Source organism: Lathamus discolor, chromosome 7 (genome assembly GCF_037157495.1).
Source record: "Lathamus discolor isolate bLatDis1 chromosome 7, bLatDis1.hap1, whole genome shotgun sequence".
Lineage (NCBI taxonomy): Eukaryota > Metazoa > Chordata > Aves > Psittaciformes > Psittacidae > Lathamus > Lathamus discolor.
This window is the reverse complement of record NC_088890.1, coordinates 12,855,248-12,877,181: the sequence shown is the minus strand read 5'-3', so window position 1 is coordinate 12,877,181 and position 21,934 is coordinate 12,855,248. Positions and strand designations below refer to the sequence as shown.

The 21,934-nt window shown below is 39.3% G+C and overlaps 1 protein-coding gene across 4 annotated transcripts in view; it reads right to left on the bottom strand.

Moving 5' to 3' along the window:
• Positions 1 to 21,934, bottom strand: part of LOC136018536 (contactin-3-like) — a 106,354-nt gene that overhangs the window by 61,435 nt on the left and 22,985 nt on the right. For all 4 annotated transcript variants that reach the window (XM_065687850.1, XM_065687851.1, XM_065687849.1 and 1 more), the window contains exon 2: positions 18,650 to 18,784. In XM_065687850.1, the coding sequence (XP_065543922.1) occupies positions 18,650 to 18,704 (55 nt within the window). In that variant the 5' untranslated portion in view covers positions 18,705 to 18,784. The remainder of the gene's footprint in view (positions 1 to 18,649; positions 18,785 to 21,934) is intronic.

Genomic DNA, 21,934 nt, shown 5'->3' with positions numbered 1-21,934 from the left:
GCATGGCAGCTCTTGCTAAGAACCAGCTACGCGCTCCTGGTAGGATGTTTAAAGGAACAATGAGCAGCTGCAACTAGCAGTTGCTCCAACACACACAGCAAGACTCACTGCAGCAGCCCTACTTACAGATGCTGAAATATGATTTCACTGTAAGTAACTTGCTTACACTTGTACCTTCCCATAAACAGACTCACAGCAGTCAATAAAAGAAATCATTTAGAGTGAAGGCACCCTGGACGAGTAAACACTACCAGGACCTGCATGCCAGTGCTGGCTTTGCAGAGGCCACCAGCAGCACTCTGCCTCTTCACCCGGCTACTGCATTTTCACAGGGGTTTCTCTTGGTATCATTTCTTAGGTAAGAGAAACCCAAAGGCTGGAGCCAGATAAACTCAAGTTAGCATTAAAAATCCAGACAGTTCAAAAGAAGCTGTAAGTTAGTACATACTGGATAAGGGCTTCATACAAGGGTTATAGAGTAAAACTGTACTGCAATATGCAGGAGGTCAAAACAGATAATCTAATAGTTTTTTCTCTGATCTTTCACCTCACAAAGACACGAATACCTATAGCATAGCTTATTTTCTCAAACCTGAAGTACTGTAAGCACTACCTTTTATCCTAGTGAAGAACCACTCTTACCCATCTACACAAACACACTCTTCAGACTAACCTGAACTATAGACAAAGTCTGCAATTAAGACAAAATTTCATTAGCTCTGCACACATTTACTTTGGCCCCTCATATCCTTTGTAAAATCAGAATGGCCTTTTCAGTCCATGTGCCAGATACAAAACCTCTCTTCCAATATTAATCATTGTTGCGACCCAGATATAATAGAGACACACGTTAAAGGAAAAAAAAAGGCAGCAAGCAAACAAAGCAACCAACCCAGCGCAGTATAATCCCCATGCAGATAAATAATCCCATGGTTTATAAAAGCAAAGAAAACAATAGTTATGCAATTAAGCAGAGGGTGAATGGATGATAAAAATCACATTTGATCTTGCTCAGAATGAACTGGTATCTGATACTGTGCTGTTTGAAGGTAGAACTGGAGACCCTTGCAAGCCTGACTGGGAATAAATTAAATTCATTACATAAAGCAATGATTTGTGATAAGAACTCACTCCAATGATCACTTGGACACCTTGTATAATGACAAATCAATGCAATCCAGGGTGTGTGGCAGACATGTACCACAGCATGGCTAAGTGTCTGGCTTTCAGCTGAAAACAGCTGGGATGCATAGCAGCCTTTTTCCAGCCTCCTAGACCAACATCATCTTCTCACAGACACTGGGATGCGAGAAATCGATTTTACCCTTGCCATAGTCAGTAAATATTGGAGTCTGGAAGTATGTTTAGGTCCCAGTTTAAACATAAAGCTCAGAATTGGAATCTCTGGACAATTTTTTTCAGTAAAAGAGGATTTATTATCAGGCAAACAGGGTTTTAGAAGAAACTAGATAGTAATTCCACTAAAACCCCATCGGAAAAACTAAGAGAAAGTATAAAATGGATAAGATAGCAATGGCTTAAACAGAAGCTATAGTTACTTTTAAATGGAAGTGAAAAACAGTTATAAAGGGTAAATAAGAGCATAGAATATATTATTAAGAGCTGGAGTTACGAAATCCTAAGGAGAAAAATGCTAGATTCTGCTAACCAAAAAAATTGTATGTTCAAAAAAAAAATCTTCTGAAAACAGTATGAAATAAAACTAGAAAGAAATCAGAGGTTCAAAAATAGCTGCACTTAAAGGAGCGTGAGCAATTGGTAAGAAAATGCAAAACACAGCAGCTAGTATCAGATCATTAATAATTATAAGCATCGTACCTCTTTGGTACTTGGGGAACCAATGAGGAAGCCTACTAGCAAATCACAAACCAGTGAGTTCAAGAGAGCTGATGAGAAACTGTGGCAGTGTAGATCCAGTCTCTAAACCAAGAAACCCAATAAAAATCACCAACCCATTTGATTGTTTAACTTCATTACTGGGTAAAATAGCAGTACATACAGAAGAAGCAATCAATATAAGAGCATGAGGAAAATACAAATCATTTGATGTTACGACCATAAGTTCATAAAGAGAAACTGCACTCACTGACATCACAGCTGCTGCCTGACATACCAGGCTTTGAATAGACGTCCCTAGACAGCCCATCATCTACAAGCTCTTTCTATCAGCTCTGCAAGATCACAAGGAAACCCACACTGCCTGCAAAGTGCTAATATAATGCAAACATTAATATAAAGTTGAGAGGATATGTGCCTGTGTTTGCTTTTTGAAATGGTACCACCTGTAAATGACAAAAGTTTATGGACAAAACACTGATTATATATCGAAGTCTTCAGTTATTCTCATACACCATTAATATTTAAAAGCGGTTTAGCTGGTTTTCAGTGAAGAGATTTTCACTTGCTTATTTCCATGGTAAGTGATATTAGACAGAAATTTGCATAACCTTTTGGTAAAAAGCTACAAAAATAAAAGTGGAAACAAATGGGGGGAGGGAAAAAGAAACAAACAAATGAAGGCATTTGAAATTCAAGTGGTAAAGAGGGCTTCCACTTAACTGTTGAGTGCATCCTTCCAGTTTACTCCATCCCCCTAAAGCTAGCGCAGATTATCCAGAATACCTTTGCTTTTGCTCTTCTTGCGGCAAGAGAGTGAAAAAAAGAAATGCAGGGATCATTTGAGCACATTAACCTCCTTGGAAGAGGAGGGACTGGAACAAGGTCTTTAGAGAATTGCTTTCTGTCTGCCTCCACAGTAACGGCATTACACTTGAATGAAAGCAAAATTATGTAGAAGACTGTTAGTTTACTGAAGGGTCAAATGGACGACAGCTGTGGCAGGCGGCAGTAAACCTTTAATATGTCATGATGTACCAATGTGCACATCCTTCAATGGATGAATAAATGTGGCTGAACAAGGGATTACACCTGAGCAAGCAACTGCATAGATTAATACATTCAGCATCAGACCACTCAACAACAGAAACTGTGGGAGTAAAGGAAAACAACGGCCCAGAAACACCTATCTGTTCTGCTACGCTGTTTGTACGAACAAGTACTGACACATGTACATAAGGAGAAAACCCCCAAAACACAGTGGGACCTCAAATCGTGTTGTTGGTATCTAAGCACAATCATTAAGTGACAGATGCCCTGCGTGCAGATTGATCTCCAGCCTAAGCCAAGTTGCTCCGCATAGGGTGATGTAAACCTCAAAAGTGTGACATGAACTACAATTTAATAAGCAGCCATGGGCTGAAAAAATACAGTTTCATTAAAAAAAAAAGAAAGAAGATCTCTCACTGCACACAGCTGAGAGGTAATAACAGGAAAATAAAGAACAGGTACTGCACCTCTTCTTGCAAGCAACGAGAATTTCCTTGGTTATTAAATGAGACTCCTCACAATTCACAGCCTGTGCTCTCCATCACCGCTTGCTGCCACGTTCTACTAGAACACTTACATAAATATATTATCAATACAAAGATAAAGACAGAAGCAATGAAGTCTAATAAGAGTTCCTCTAGTTTCATTGCTCTGGTATTAAGATACCTGCTTTGCTTAACAAGTAGCTATTTCGACAGTAAACATCAGGAGCAAGGTAGGCAGCTGGGAACAAACTGGAGCCCTGAAAAAGTATATTTAAAGTAATAAGATACACAGTAAAGACATTTAAATAGCTATTCTCAATCCCTCCTAAGTCTGACATTTATTGTATTGCAGCCACGGGCTACTTACACTCAAAGTTTACTATATATTTATATATTCATTGAGTGCTAGTGTTATTCATTACATCACAAGACAAATGCACCCGTTATACATCTTTTATCAATGCTATTCTTTCTATATCAGACCTTGTTGCATTATTTTAAATATTTATTCAGTTTGAGGAGGCCCCAAACCCAATAGTTTTAACCACAAAGAGTGAAGTAGGATGCAGATAACACAGGTGTGTTTATATTAACTGAAATGTTTTTTATGTTGGATTTTCCAAGTTGTAAAGCTACAGTCGAAAGATCAAAGCATCAAATTCCTACTGAACATTCCTATCAATGTCAATGGGCTTTAGATCGGGCCCTCAATGGAGTGTTAATGTAATATACATGTGTTTAAGCATTACCTTAGTGTTACCTGTAGAATGCTAAATGGGCTAATAAAACCCCATTAGGCCAATTATGACAAATAAAATAAAGCCTGAATTAAAAACAAAAACATTTTTATTTGGAGCTTTACTGGGCATGGAAGCATGCAAGAAATGCCAAAATTATTAGTTACTTATAGAAATTCTAAGCACTTCAAAAGGTTCCCATTAAAGATTTCAGAGTTCAGGCATAAAGTCTAAGTATCTAAAAATAGACCATATTGGTTTAATGGACCATATTGGTTTAATCTTTATGTATACTGTGTGACTGAAAAAAAGCTTTTAGGTTTTAAAAGTATTTCTCTCTGAAGAAAATCCAAGTTAGCAGAATTATTAAGTCACAAATAATTATTGCCAAAACGTAGATACTTTAGAGAAATGAACAAGATGGATTACAAGGATGAAACATGAATGGCATAATAAACAGCCCATTCCTCCCCCACTGACAATAACACAGTTTTGAATGCATACAGGAAGTTTGGTAGCAAAGTGGCTCTCAGCAGGACTCTGACAGTAATTAATAAAAGGTGGTGGACAAGCAAAAAATCAGACAAATATCAAGCTGCATGCAAAACTGCAGCTCCAGAAGACCCTTCTTTGTGTCAGTACTAACGCTGATGCAACTGGGCTGCATCTCTGGTTCACAGTAAGCTGTCACTGCTAGAACTGAGGTAGGAGAGAGTTAAAAGTATTTCCATTACAGTTATAGAAGAAGACATTTTTATTCAGATCAATTTACATAACTATCTTCTATTGCACTTCAGTTCAGACACTTATATTAAGCAAGTCCAATCAAGTGAAATATGTAATATGAGGAAGAGATGTACACAGATGAAGCAACAGCTGCTTTTTTTCAACCTCACTGAGTGTCTTACAATGGCAAGTGGATGCGGCTAACAGAGGATGTGAACACTTTCATACACACTGGTTTTAGACTCTCACCTGGTGTGATAAGGAGAATTCAAAAGACCTGTCCCAGGCCATCATATTCCCAGCTATGAAGCTTTGGACTTCCAGTTATGGACCGATAGGCAGAAGGGCTGGGCATAAAGCCAGGGTCAACACAGCACCCAGGTAAACCTCTGCTTGCATCCAAATGTCTTCCACATTACATGAAGAGCAAAATCACAGCCTGTTAAGACTTTTCTTCACTGAAAGTGGCAGTTTTCTTTTGTTACATAAGCCATAAAGTTGCAGGTCATGAAATCTGTATTTTTGGCTGGGCTTGTAGGTTGGCCTTTGACTTCCTGAAAGAATTTTGCCCAGACAACCTACAAGAACTGAGTAAGTTTTAGTCTTCATGAAAAATTACACTGAAAAAATGATGTAATAAAAATCTCTGAGTTAAAAAGATTTGTATAGAGAGACATCTCTCTCTCCAAAACATTCTTTCCCTTATTTCCTGTGCCAGAAAGTCTCTGCTCCCTCCTCACCACACACTCCCCTCCTCCACAAGCTATTCATGCACAAGCTTTGAAAGATATTAAGAGACAAGCAGATTTACATCAAAAATGAAAAAATGAAAGAAAAAATAGAGAGAGAGATAAGGTTGCTATGGGAATAAGACAAAAACTGTTACTTAATCCAACATAAAAGGATAAGACCTGGAGCGAACTCTAATGGAACTGAAACCGTCAAGCCAAACGCTGAGGTTATGCAACATCAGTTTTTTCTCCCTCATTTACTCTTTGCTTTTACGTAATTTCATTTTCTCCTCAGATACTAATTTACAGAATACCGGAATTCATGTTAAGATTCAAAAAACTTTACAAATCAGAAGTAGTAGTTTCCAGTATGTTGTCCACTACTGGCACACGCTCAAACTTAAAAAAGCTGAAATATGCCCACTCCGCATCAATGCTATGGATGTAGATCCAGAATTTGGGATTAATCTTTCGATTATATATATAAAATATACATTAAAAATAGATTTAAGCCACATAATTTCCTTTTGGTGTATGGTCTGAAAGAAAATTTTATGCGGGCTAGTAAGTAAATCCGGATATTTGCCCCCACAGCTGTAATCAGAGGTAATTCTTATAAATTCTGAGGGCAGAAAGAGCTGTCACATTCTCCCTCACCCCCCCTCCCCCCCAAAAAAAGTCAAGGCACCATTTATGTCAGTAGTTTATCTCAAAAACCACTGTCTCTTATCAGAGGTTGCTGGATTCACTTCCCAGCTAGCACAGAACATTGCAGGAAGGAATGAATTTGTCTCATTTTTAAGCTGTTGATACAGGATGTTTCTTGGCATTTTGAAAAGTGTAGGAAAAATGTATTTCCTTCCATTACACATCCCCATAGCTGCCCTGACTCATTAAATAACATATGATCTCCCTACACAGTGAAACTTAAAAATGAGAAATGTGATGAAAACTTCAAAGACCCAATTTACAGTCTCTACCGATGGATGATCTCCGGCAATATAAAGACCAGAAAATAATCTCCAATGAACTAGCTAAAAAATGTCTCAAACATACAGCAGAGCTTTAAAAGATCAGTTTTCAACTGCACTTCAGCTCTTCCAAGCTATGCAAAGGTCTCCTAAAAATGACCAAGGAGCAGATTTAAGATGCCACTGCTAGATTTATGTTGGGGTATATTCACATCAGCGTGAATCAAATCTTATGTTTGGTATTAAGACTGATAGTGCCATAATTTGCCCGTTATCTTCAATATAATAAAATTTGCCATTCAGTTGTCTACCAATAGCAACACCTGTCTGACACCTCTGAAGTATGGGAGAATCCTTACCTGTACCTAACACTGAATTATTTGGGGATTTTCTATATAGCTTTCAGAGTTATAAATAGTTGTGCAAGGAACCAGGATAAAATATACACTAATTATCCTGGACTATGTAAACTATGATGCTTTTAATTCATGTCTAAAACATCGTGAAGTTCTCTTTGCACAATCACCAAAGGCAAATTGACACTCCAATTACTTCGCAGTCCTTCGCCTCTTGCTGCAGAGCACCCCAAGATGCACTGAATTATTTTACAAAGTGCCTTACGTGTAAGGCAAGATTCACAATGCGCTGGGGACAAGGTGGCATTTCAAGTCTCTCCAGTCTATAATGGTGGAGGAGTGGCACAGGAGTCATGAAGGGTTCTGCTTTCCTAAAAATAAGCTCCTGAGATAGCCCACTGCCTCTGCTAAACAAAAGTGATGCTAATCCACTGATTCCTCACACTTCATACTTCTTAACAAAATGTCACTTTAGAGACAGGAGCAAACCTTGATGCATATTTAGACCACCACAGTAAATCTCAGTTTTGTGACTCTTCACACAGACCCGTGTGACTGCACAAAAACTTGTTAAGTGTCAATATGCTTATTCCTAGCAATCTGAATTGAAACAAGCTACCTGGCACAAGGTCACAGCCATTACAATTGGAACCCAGGTCTCCTTAAAACCCACACCCGTTGCATGAAGCTGTTCCAGGTTTCATATTTTACACCACAGGGTAACATCCAGTAGGCTTCAGTATAGTAAGTTCCTCACTTCACATATCATGCATAAAGTTAGCCCGCACCTCCCCTACTTCAGTAACACTTTCTCTTCCTCTCAGCTGAATTAAAACGCTACAAGTACTTGGAGTGGCTGGTTCAAATAAAGTGGTTTCTATGTTCAAATGTTCCTCCACAGACTTCTCAGTTCCTAAATGTCTGACCCTTGACTATACAAAAGTAAAGGATAGTCAAGCACAAACATATTTACCTCTATGTCATCTTCTGCTTTTCTTCCAAGAGAGCCAGCAGCACTTACCTAGAAAAAGGTTTACTTTCCAGCCAAAAGACATGAACTGCTTTTGACTTTAAGACTCCTAAAAAGTCAACAAGAAAGTTGCAACTACTTTTTTTCCATCCACAACATAGAAAACCAACCCAACATCATGCTACATTAGACAGGTATATTTTAATATTCTGTTTACGGTTATGGAAATTTGGCTCATTTTAGCATCAATAAGTTCTGATTGTGCTAATCAGACAAGAATATAAATGAGCTTTTATTTGCTTAGGTTTTTGAATGTGTATAGTAACATGGTTGAGCTTCAGGCTTTGCTTTACAACCTTGTGTTTTTTACTGAAAACCCAGTGTGAAAATTGTGTCCTAATCCCTGAAATCTCATAACTGGTATGTACACCCTGTACTGGAAATGTTAAAGGCTAATATTATTCCATTTGTTATTGGACAAGAAACTGAAAGGTAATTACTGCAAAAATAAAGCTTTTGTCCAAGAGACTAGCAGCTGCTTATTTAAAATTACCAAAAATTAAAAATCTAAAGCATTCATTTTGAACATTATCATTAAGAACAACAAAATCAGTCCAGTTTCTTCTTGAAGGCTTTTTAAAATACACTAGGTGTTTATTCTCAGTTCTGTTGTTTTCATGAACATCTGCCAAATTATTCGTTTAATCAATTAAGATGGCAGATAAGCAAGCCTGGGATACTTCTGTCTAGTTTGCCATCAAAAGGTAGAAGAAGCAATAGGATGCCTACTCAGGCAACAATGTGAAAGCTTCATCTTAATTTCATTACACAAACCAGCACAAGATAGGCAGTTGGGGTGGAAGCCAGCAACAACTTCCAAGACCTCACTTCTTCTGAAGCTCAAGAGTTGCCAATGTTGGACCATGCTAACCCAAACAGCGTTTGTAAAGAAGCTCCTGTCCTACCTTCACCACATGTGGTCTGCTACATTGCTAATGCCTCTGGAACAGTAAACTGAAGCCTTACAAGTAAGTAGCCAGACACTAAATACCAGACAATGATCCAACAAGATACTCAGCAAATATAATTCCTAAGGCACTGGAGTTATCACCAGTCTTGTTTAATATATACTTAGGGTATAGATTTAAGTATTCTCTTAGGGGTTACTATTCAGTGCAACCAAGCTCTATAAGCTTTTCCAAGAAATATATTAGAATTACTTGCTATACTGTATTGCACTTTAAACTACACTAGGCAGAAGCACTGTGTAAGTACAGATGTACAGCCTTCATGCTTAGTAATATTCGCAGTAACAAAATTTTATTGCAAGACAAAGCACTTGAAAATGTATTCTCTGTAATTTACGTAAAAATCAGAACTGTCACTATCCCAAATGTCTTCATTCAGATGTCATAACATTTGCATTAAGTTTAATTAATGAAGATAAAGACAGCATTTGTCTGTGGCAATGAAGTTGTCTGGAGGTGAGGATTCAGCTTTAACGTTAAACAGTATCTGCATCAAGAAGTAGCTTTTCAAGAGAAGGTTTTCTTCAGTTTGAAAGACAAAGGAGAAACTGAGGAGACTCTTCAGAGGTACTTAAAGTGTCTTCAAAAGGAGTTTTAATATCACAGCAAGTTCCACACTTAAAGAATTAAATATTTTTACTGATAGGAGCATGCCCACCACAAAAATACAGACCCCTGTAAATCCACCGAACTTGGAAAGAGTCCGTTACATCAATGACAGCATTTTCACTGACTTGGACCGCGCCAGGTTTATATATAGCTAACCACAAAACAAACTTCAGATCATGACCACAGCTGGTCTGGCAGAAGGTGTCCCTGCCTCTGGCAGGGAGGGCTGGAAAAAGATGAGCTTTAAGGTCCCCCCCATTCCAACCCATTTTATGACTCTATGAACAAGAGACATTTATTCCCTCAATTTCAAGTGAACAGATTAGCATCGTTCTCCACTACTCACCTGTCCTGGGTTCAGCAGTAGCAGTTATTTTTCTCCTTCTTAGTAGCTGGTGCAGTGCTGTGTTTTGATTTTTTGGCCTGGGAACAGTGTTGATAATGCCGATGTTTTCAGTTGCTGCTCGAATGTTTGGTCTGGCCAAGGACTTTCTGAGCCTCATGCTCTGCCAGGAAGGAGGGGAGGCCAGGAGGAAGCCGAAACAGGACACCTGACCCAAACTGACCAAAGAGGTATTGCATACCACAGCACGTCATGCCCAGGATGTAATGGGTTGTTACCCGGAAGAACTAGGAGGACTGCAGGGTTGGAGGAGGTATCGGTCGGTGCTCGGCTGCGGGGAGTGGGGCGAGTTATTGGTCAGCTGGTGCTGAGGTGTTGTATTCTTTCCTCTTGTTATTTCCTTTATCATTATTATTATTGGTGGTAGCAGTAGTGATTTGTGTTATACCTTAGTTACTAAACTGTTCTTATCTCAACCCGTGGGAGTTGCATTCTTTTCGATTCTCCTCTCCGTCCCTCCAGGAGCAGGGGGAGGGTAAGAAGGGGGGGAGTGAGTGAATGAGGTTTGTGGTTGGGTTTAAACCACGACATCACCTTACTGCCACACTGACAAGGACAAGCCTTAAAAAGAGGAAGAAAAAAAAAAAAAAAAAAAAAGCAGCCTTTCTCAAAACAAATATGCTCCATTGGTAAGCTGAAAACAAAACTCGCAATGCTAAGGCACACACACAAATGTACAAGACTACTACACAAGTTGTAGGAACTACAACTACTACACAAGGTGCAGAAAGGCAGAGGAAAGATTTATACTGGTTCATAACAAAAGGTAAAACTGGGTCTCTCCAGTAAGCTACCACCATCCGTCAGTTTACAGGCAAAGATGCCTGCAGCAGGGTGAATTTCTTGCCTCCCAAAGCATCCATACCAGGCTTTTTGCTATATCTTTTCTTCACCGTAATAGAGGAGTAGTTAGGCTTGACAGTACAGAATCACAGAATGCTGTGTTTAAGTACAAAGGGTTAGCTACAATGGGTGCCTTTTCAGATTTACAGCAGCAATTTTGTTACCAGGTCTGTATGAAGCACCCATGACATTAAACAATTTATAGAAAAGCAGAACTCTAGGATCAGTTCCTCATTTTGTAACTAATTCAATAAGCAAACAGAATTTTCTATCAGTGTAATGAATCTTGTCAGTAATATACAAGCAATTCAAGCTAAACAATTCTGACAGTCACTATTGGCACAGATGCATTTTAACGTTACGACTATGCATATATAAAGTACAAAAAGCATATTACTATTAATATGCAAAACCATTATGCATTAAGATACAGACTAGCTCTGTCTGAATGCTGTAACTCTTAATGAAAACAGAATTTTAACAAGAGCAGTGTCATAGTGGTAAGTGATGATAGCTATTTATTTTTCCTACAAATGGGTTCTCACCCATACAGAAACTCCTCACCAAAGACTAAATCAAAATTACTGCAAGTTTCTAAGAGCTATATCTGTTTTGCACAAGGGAAGACATTGTTGACATTCTGCCAACATCCAACAAGCCTACACTAGGAATTACATTTATGACTGCAAATATGACTCCTACATAGGATTATTTTCAATACAAGAATTCACCAGAAATGCAGGAGTTATTTCCTCATCTACATTAAATCAACAAAATGTTGATATTTAGTACAGCCCTTGGTTTCAAGAAATAATAAAGCCAAAAATAAATAAGTAAAAAAAAAGCACTCTTGTGCCTTCAAAAGATGCTTAGCCACTAGGAAACAGCATCTCACTATGTGAGCGCATACCAAGAGGAAGGTAACAGATGCATCCACGTGTATCAGGGGAAAGACTCTCTTAAACGGATAGCACACATAAATGCAAGGTAGCACAGAAAAGAGGCCCCAATATCACACTGTTTTTCTTAGGACTCCTTTTTACTCTCCAAATCAATATGGGACAGAAGATGCAGAGTCAAAACACTAACCTGACCAAAATCCTTTGCATGTGCCCAAGCAAATCACCCACCACTTTATAAAATGGTATTCCAAGTGTGGAAAGCCAAACTTTTCCTCTGAAAAGGATACTGCTACTTTCCTAATGGCAAGATTTAATAGCAACAATGCATCAGTAAAGACATGGACAGTTTCTTTTCATTCTCTTTGGAAAATACAGAAAGAGTAAGAATCAAGGCTTTCCCATTTCATAAGTTTCCTAAATTTAATGCTAAGAGAGAAGAGCTGTGGATCTGAAACATGACATTGGTGAGCCTGAGGGTTTAACAGAGTTGTTTCTGTATTAGGCAGAGAAAACCAACAGAAGAAAAAATGAAAATGAAAGCAGTGAAAACACCTGAATTTACATTAAGTAATACATAGAGCATGGTCTAGTTTTAAACTCAAATAGGCTATTAAGTAAGGAATTAGAAGGAAAACCTCCCTGTTGGCAAATGTCAGCGTAAAGGGACAGAATAGGAACTAGACTTCAATGTCCAAAATACTTCCTGTATGCTACAACAGTCTTTTAGATGGCCGATTTTTGGGCACATTTGTTTCATTTTGTTTGGGGGCTTTTGTTTTGCCAAGGCTTGGAATGGCTGGGGGAAGAAGATAGTTTGGGGTTTTTTTGTTCTGTTTGGATAAAAGTGCAGTCAAGACAGAGTTAGGATACAGTACCTGTGGTGGCAACAAGTTAGAAGTTTAGCATAGGAAGTTAGTCAAAAGGGATTCTACTGATCTCACCCTGGTCACGCTGCCTGAGATGTGCCCTTTCATCTCCTGAAGAACAAAATTTTCATGCATTTGCACACATAGTTCTCCTTGTTTAATTTCTTTGAACTTTCTCTTTACTCACAGCTCTCTTTCCCTTCTAACATCCTTCAAAAGTTGTTTTTCCTCTTAATTCTCAGGAGAAACTTTAAAAAGATACCTTTCCAGGGAGAACAAGAGTAGTCAGTTTTAGCAGTATAAACCAGCTGGAAACAGGAGAAAATTAGGAGAAAGCAGAAGAAACTAATGCAGTGCAAGCACAGGCATGAGGTGCTGCTGTGAAAGGCTGGGTGAGCAAATGCAGAGCTCTCCTGCCAGCCGGGGCTGCCGGAGGCAGCACTCCCCATGGAGCTTCCTGCTTCCCTCAAGCTGAGCAGTTCAATAAGCCGTAGCAGGAAAATTAAGCCAAAATTAGCAAGAGTGGTAAGAAAAGCCAGCTGTTGTGCACACTGCAGAGAAGCAGTTGACACACGTGATAGGTGTTCACCGTAATTATCTTCAATTCACCATATTCACCAGTCTCTGCAAAGCAGCACATCCCAGTCTGCAGTACACTTACCCTCCTGTGTTCTGGAAACACAGGCAATGCTACCCAGTTCACCGAAAGAGTAAATGAAATCAGGTCAGGAGGGGTGAAAAAGTCCATACAAGCACCAGAAGTACCACACCCAGAATCAATTCATGACTTCACCAAAGATCATGGCTTAGTTTTGCACTTCAATTGTTCATAGTGTTCTGCATGTTTTATTCATTTCTATCTTTGAAGTTGTTCTTCAGATTAATTTAAACACAGTATTACTGAAGTATGTGTTTTGAAATTCCTTTCCTAACAAAGTAGACATTTTGAAACTCCATACATTATATATTTAATGCTAAATAATCACCTTTTTGCTCCCCAAGGTAAATGGACAAAAAGACTGCAGGATCATTAGTAATACAGATCTAAGCATACATCAATAAACAAAAACCCAGGGGCCTTTTTTTTTTTTTCCCCATTAGGTACTCTCACATCCCCACTTTGATGAACTATGAAGATGCACATTAGATAAACAGAAAACAATTCAATATAGGCTACTGCCATAAGGGAACTAGTTTGAAAAACATCTGCAGGGACAGAGAATGTCAAGGTTTATAAACTAAGATCAGCAGCATCTCCATTTCTGTAGCTATGACATTATTTCATAACACTGAACTTCAGACAAGTCTTAGAAAGAACTTTTTGCTTACAAGCAGAGTATAAGACAAATTGTTTTCTATAGAGAGTGTCAGAATACCTGCTGATCTATCTTAATGATACGCTAAAAGTAAAATGCTCATAACTCTTTAACCTGTTTTATATTTACAATGTGCTCTTACTAAAATGTCTTGAAATAAATTCAACTACCACATTCCCAAGTGAATTTTAGAAGCATACTGTTTCAAAGGTCCACTAATAATATTCAAGCAATTGAACCAAACAGGTAATATTAGCATTAACTACATGTCCAGTCTCCAAATAGCAGAAGATCTGTATGTCAGGATTGAGAGCTTCCTTGGAGCTTCAAGTAAGATGTGTTAGGCAGCTGGAAATGCTCAATTCAGGCTGTTCAACAAATTACACCTGGCTCAAACTCTTGTCTCTGCAAGAGCTGACTGTAACTCCAAGCAACATCCTCAATGAAGGCAATATAACAACATTAAGTTAGGGATATATATCAATTATGGGCACTCAAGGCTTCCAAGCAGTCCTGCTCTGTTCAAGCCATCTGGCTGCTGGCAATGTGAAAAATGGCTTTTCCTTGACTTCTTGCTGGTCCCCCAGTCTAACTCTCCATGGTTACTAAACTGACATTTAGGCAGTACCCTAATTGAAGGAATATGACATGAAATAGATGCAAAGAAAGAGCTAGCAGGATGAACATTGAAAGACGCATTTGCGCTTCAAAATATTAGCAACATCTTCCTTGTTACTGCAGTGGTCATTGGAAATTAAGTGTTCTACCAGTAATGAGGTAATCAGCAAACATTTTTTATTAGCAAATGCAATGGTAGTCAAGGTAAACCTTGACTAAGGCAGCAAACTTCGCTACTGAAAATACTTGACTTTGAGAGATGCCAATTGCTGAATTTGCAGTTAACATCATCCCTTTCATTCCATGCCTCTTTGTATAGTTACATTTCATAAAATCATAGAATAGTTAGGACTGGAAAGGATCATCTAGTTCCAACCTTCCTGACAGGGGCAGGGACACCACACACTAAACCATGTCACCCAAGACTCCATCCAACCTGACCTTGAACACTGCCAGGAATTTGCATAGAACCACTGGCTTATGACTAGATTTTTTTTCAGGAGATCATTTGGTACACTTGGTTTAATACATTTGAACATAAGAAGTCTTCCTGTTCATCCCAGATCCTTAAGACTTCCATTCTTCATAGGCAGCAAAAACAAAACTTGCTTTCATCTAAGTTGCTTTTAAATCTGACCCAAAAGAACTGAGATGACATAAAAATCTAAGAGATTAAAGGATAAAAAACCCCCTTCAACAGATGGGTGAAAATCTTTCATCCTTGTAGGAGGAGGTTATGTACTTCTCCACACAAACCATGGCCCGAGCAATCTGAGCAAAGCTTTGAGGGTGGTTCTGCACATGTTGCAGCTCACACTCCAAATATTTGTTTACAACTCTCCAAACACTGATGTTTACAGACTTCTCCATATTACTCCTCCTAACAGATCAGCAGTGCCTGGGGGACAAGGAGGACCCTGTGCTTTAAAGTTAGCCTCCCCTGCTGTGTCTGGATGTAAGTCTCATGTAAATCCCAAAGAATTCTATTCCATTGAAAAGAAGCATATCGAAATTCAACGCATGAAGCCAGAAGATTTGCATGCTTTGCAATTTAAAAAGTTACAACCTCAGTAAAGTGATGTTTTTCAAAAGAACATCTTACTGTATGTTATCTATGAATGGAATATTGGGCCTTTCACCCTTCCTTCTCATATTACCTGTATCTCAGATGTGTATTAAAATTCAAAGGATAATAACTATTAAATTGTATGAATGTCACTGAAAACTTCAGCAAGATAAAATTGCTAGTCCCTATCTTCCTTACCTATTACTAACCAAAAAACTTACAAGAAATTTTTAACCAATTAAAAACTGAGCCTTTCTTTTAGCATCAATACTCATCTGACACTAACATAACCACAAAGCATAAGGAAATCATTCACTCTACTACAAATAACATGCATAATGCCAATTACCAATATCACATGAAAATTATTCATAACTTACATTGCAATACTTAACTAAAATATAACAAAAACCATACCCAGCAGATCAACACCAGCAAGGCTACACTCTGAGAGAAAGCTTTAGGTAGCTAATGATTTTTAATGTCTCAATCTTACCTGTTGGTTCTTTTTCCCTACAGTATCCTTCATTACATCAAATAAGCACTTGAAAAAAGTTTGACTTAGTCTAGATTTAAATTAAAAATAATATATCTCCTTTGAATGACAGCTCTACTGAACAGTCAGCAGAAATCCGTTACACATGAGGGATTCAGAAGCACATACATACATTCTGCAATAACAAATCATTTTGCTGACATTTATAACGTTGAATTTTGCCAATTCAGACGTGGAATAGCTAACTGGCCTTTTAAGTAACTCACCAACAATAACAGAGCTATAGTGGTAGGCATTACAGAGTGGACTTCCTTCCTCCAAGACTCCATCTGAAGACTAAAACCACATTTTCAACTTCAAGTATTTCCAGATACAGCCCAAAAGAGAGGCACAGCCCTGACCGGGACGTTTGCTGCTACACGCATTTGCTGCTACAAGATAAGAGCTAGAAGTACATGAGTGGCATCGAGAAGTGCAATATAACGCTACCTTTAATCCTCCCATAGGGAAACAGCTCCCTGTCACATTCTCCCTTGCTGTTTTGGAATTTTCGCAGGCTCAAAGGAAGTCACAACTTACTGCATGGCTTTTGCCACAGCAGCAGGATGGGCCAGACTGACACAGGCAAAGCACGGACCCTGCAGCAAGGCAGGATCTACGCACAAGTAGTACTAAAAAGGCAGCTTTGCTCCCAGCACTTTAAAGGAGAGAAAAGCTAAGCCTTTCTGTTTCAACCAATAATTCTGTGCAAGTCTTGTATGATTGTTTCCGTACCACAAACAGCCAAGACATCTTTCAGAGAGCAATCTGTAAAGTAGTCCTGCAGGAAAAATAATTGATATTTTTGAGTCTCTTAGGATTTTCCTTTTCTATAGAAACAGACAGAGACAATTTTAGTGCCTTTCGCTTTAGAGATTGGTTTAACAATGTGACTACCCTTTCTTCAAAGTTTTTTACTAAGGCAAAAGCAAATCCTGGCCTTCTGAATCTTCATATAAAGCTAAATCCACACACATTACTCAGAACTGTGTTTCTGAGCATGTCATGCAGGAATTCAATCCTCCTGAAGGCAGACAGAACACAAGCACTGGTTACAGGAGGAAGGGCGGAGAAGAGGTTGGCACAGCACAGGCTGCAGTATCAGTAATCACAGCCGAGTGACTGCACAGGCTAATCACAGCATCTCTCTATCCATCCCTGCGTTAGAGTTGTTGCAAGGAAAACGTATCTATTCACAACAGACTCAAGCTACAAACCATTTGATTTACATGTTTCAATTTAAGTACATGCACATGTACTACCCTCCTTCCCAAAGTAGTGCTGGACCTTCCGAGGAGATGCATGTAGGTAATTTGGGCACTATCAGTTATACCTGCTCTTTGCAACCCTGGCAATGCCAACGTGCACTGAATGACAGAGCCAGCCTCCAAGAGCAGAACAGGGGCCTCTCCTTTCCCCCTCACACACACTTTGGCATTACTAGGGATGCTCAAGCAGAACACAAGCTGAACAAAGGGATCACTAAGGAAGGCGAGGGGCATCTGCTGCTGCTTTAAGCATTAACCTCAATAAGGTAAAGAGAATTACTCAGAAGAGCTAATGCAGCAGGAAAGGGAAGACCTGAAAAGCAGCGCAAGTTCCAAACACAGAATTGTCTGCACAGTAGGACAAGCAAATCTTTGAACTGCTGAAATGGTGCAGCAATAACACAGTGCTACTCCTTGTGAATAAACCCATTTTTAAGTAAACAAAGTTTTGAGAAAAGCTGCAGCAATCCTTCCCAGTTCTAGCAACAATTCAAAGTTTCCAGTTAAAAAAAGCACATACCACAGCTATCAAATCAGCATACCTACAATGCATGCTTTATAAATAACATACTTAATGTATTCAAATATCTTTCATTTGCTTTGAAAGCATACCCCTACGTAGTTACTTTGGAAAAAAACTGTTATTCATTCAATGTTAACATTTTGTAGTAAGATATCTATTGCACACTCAGTTTCTAAACTCTGTGTAACATTTGCATTTCAAAGCCTCCATGATTTTGCTCCTCAAGAGCAGCTCAAATCTGGACTCTGGAGACTTACAGAATCATAGAATAGTTAGGGTTGGAAAGGACCTCAAGATCATCTAGTTCCAACCCCCCTGCTATGGACAGGGACACCTCACACTAAACCATGTCACCCAAGGTTTTGTCCAACCTGGCCTTGAACACTGCCAAGGATGGTGCATTCACAACTTCCTTGGACAACCCATTCCAGTGCCTCACCACCCTTACAGGAAAGGATTCCCTCCTTATATCCAATCTAAACTTCCCCTGTTTAAGTTTTAACCTGTTACCCCTTGTCACTACAGTCCCTGACAAAGAGTCTCTCCCCAGCATCCCTATAGGCCCCCTTCAGATACTGGAAGGCTGCTAGGAGGTCCCCACGCAGCCTTCTCTTCTCCAGGCTGAACAGCCCCAACTTTCTCAGCCTATCTTCATATGGGAGGTGCTGCAATCCCCTGATCATCCTCGTGGCCCTCCTCTGGACTTGTTCCAACAGTTCCATGTCCTTTTTATGTTGAGGACATATGCATGGCTCTAAACTGAAGTTAGAGATTATTGTACATTGTTACCTCCAAGACATCCAACAAATGATACCAGGAACAACTGTTTCCACAGCAGCAGCATCTTCAGTGAGCCAAATTCAGTAGTTCCGGTCCAGTCTCAGGTAAACCGTATGTGTAGTCTTTCAGGTGGCAAGGTTTAACCTGTTAAAAAACCCAAAGATAAAAATGAATCCCTTGATGATCCCCAAGAACTTGCTTGTTAATGAAGTTTTTAATAAATACAAAGTCGACAGATCATCTGATGTTCCTCTTTTATCCCGTGACTTAACCCTCAGCAGAACGGTATGTGTATGTATCACCTTTAGGCACATGTATGAGATGGCAGACATTACATTGCCCAGCAGAAGCAGAGCTGAGGGATAAGTGGATTTTGCAGTTCCTACCTCCCACCAATCTCCAGCTTTTATTTGTAAAATACACTAAAGGAAGACAGAGTACATGAAGTGCAATCATACAAAAAGCTTAATACATTTGTTACAAGAGCAGCTTGCATTGCACTCGCACACGTTCATGTTGTAGCTAGCATAGTGTATCCAAGGCCATAACTGATTTACTTAAAGCCATGTCTAACCCATTCCTTTTATTTTCAATACTGAATCTGTACTTGATACGTGGAAAGGCATTGCATAAATCTGAAGAGGAATTAAAACTGACGCCACCACCAGTGAACATGTCGCACTCTAGCGCATCAGGTATAACAACACGCTATGAAGTAATTTACCAGCTTCCATTTCTACCTTTGTTGCTGGCTAGATGATAAACTGTTTGCCAAGGTCTACCAGCCCAGGTGTGATGTTATTTTACCTTTATTTTTTCCTAAAAAAGCTTTACAGTAAGTTTTCTGAAGTTGTATGACAACTGCAGCTTTCATATTTTGTGTGTGTTGCTCACACAGCATCCTCTTTCTTCAGAGAAAGAACAGCCGGCTGTTGTGGTTCAAACCAAAACACGAAGTTCTGCAGTACATAAAACAGACCAAATAGTTCCTTCTGGAATCGGCCTGCAGACAATGCACAGAAGTATTATGCTCAAGAAAGCAAATTCTAAGGAACCAAATCGGAGATGCCTGAACTTGATTTTTCCACATGGTCTGTATTTCACATTACAGTTACAAGTGTTTAATAATTCTGTAAATTGAGTGTCTGAATTTCAAGCTAAGTACCCCAGAAAAAGAGATCACAAGGTCTCCTCTGATACATTCCCACTCCATGATTCACCAGCAGAATTTAATCTCCTCCCAAAAACCATTGCAGGGCCCTTCGCCACAAGAACCCTACTTTTTCCTCATCCCTGGCTCACCCAGGGGCACTATCAGCTTTCACGGCAAGACACACGGCACTGGCAGCAGCATCCTCTCCCCTGTAATGTCAGGGGTATTGCTTTCTTATTTTCTCATGTGTTTCTACACCAGAAAATAAGCAAAACCAAACCCTCACATTTCTATCAAGCAATAGGTATTGATCGCTCAGCAGGTAGCTGCTGCCAGCAAAGAGGAAAGCTTACCGTAGGGGTACAGCAATTCCCAAGTACCTAAAAAGGGAGGGAACAGCCCACCCCCAGGCGGCTCTCAGGATCAGACAGTTTGAGCAATCGCACACAGTTCTCAGATTTAATCTCTGCACAAGTTTTACCATACGCAACAAACATTATTGGTTTCCAAAGGAAGTCATGCAACTACAATCAATTCAGTCAAGTTTGCATGTTAAAAACACCGTAACAGTGCTTTTGCAACATCATAATTCATCTTTGCCTTGAGCCAAAACTCCCTCGAGGTCTGATGCACATGCTTGAAGAGAACACATAAAGTAAAGTAGAAACTTGTTTTGTGTCAGATTCGCAGTTATTTTCTTTTTTTCTCTCTTTTTTTTTTTTAATGACCAACAAAGCAAAAAGCCCCCAAAGAAACAGAAGATGAGAAAAAGACTTTTGGTTGAAACTGAAAACTTGGGTTTGGGCATTCCCTGCCTTGTGTTTTCAGGGCAGCCACAGAGGAGCAGCCGGACAACTAAGCACCAGTCCAGGATACAGCCCCAGATACTCCCACAGCCATGTCAGTGCCACACCAGCCTAGTGCAGAGACATCTCAGGATACCCCCGGGTTTAGGCTGCAACATTAAATCCTGCCCAAGCACCGTGATGCTAGCTCATGGAAACCACTGATTTTAGAGCTGCAATGACTGCCGTGAGCAGTGAGGATAGCCAGAAGGGCTAGGAAGAGGAGAGGGGACAAGGTAATACCAAGAAGGAATAATAAAGTAGGTCACTCTCCTATGTCAGCTTTCTTGCAATCTTACAGAGAATTAATGAAAAAAACCAAAACCATGCAAAAGCTCAGATTAATTTAATTTTGTACTTTTAGTGCTCTGGGCAAAGCAGAAAGTGATAGATTCAATTCGGGGGGGGGGGGGGGGGGGGGAGGGGGAGTGCTTTGGTAGAAGCTGAAGTAATTGAGAAGTTTTATATGTGGGTATAAAATCATAAAAATACATCACGACCTCTGCCTGCATTATATGTTAATAAATTTTAATATCTAAAATAGACCATGCCAGTTACCAGATAGCAAACACTGTAAGATTTAAATTACTTAAAATGCTTTATTTTCACTCCATTCTGAAAGATTTTGCTAATCTAGCATCTATTCCTGAATAAGAAAATTTCATTTTTAAACTATGACACTTAGTAATGTTCAGATTTATAGCTTTAAGCCAGATAAACATGTCTTTATGTCTAATAACACATCAGTTCTTTACAAAGGAAAGTGCAAATTCACATGCACAGTCATGTAACACCAACCAGACACCAAAGTATAGAAGTCTTTATGTTTATCCTCAAGTTTATTGTTGAACAGCCTTCCCATTGAAGAATGGAAGCCAAAAGGTGATTTTCTCTGCTGACACCATCCCAGTGCTGCTGATTTGCTTTGCAGCCCTTCAAGCACCTAAGACCCACCATGGGCTCCCTGCCCTCTCCTTGGCACCAAGGTCACCTCTGACACAAGCTGGAGGATGGTATTTGGCTGCTTATAGACCCTCAGAGACTGTTTGTAACTGGACTAAGCTCATTGCCCTGAACTGCTCCAAAAAAAAAAAAAAAATGATCATGAGTAGCACTGCAGCTCAGCTTTACTATAACCACTTCGGAATAAACATTAAGAAAAGTTACTGTATTAATTTAAAAATCAGACACTCATCAGAAGTAACAGACGAAAATCCATTATATCACGAAGGCTGCAGTGAGTTCATAATATATGTATTCCAATTTTCCAGCATGTGAAAGTAATCTGCATCAAAG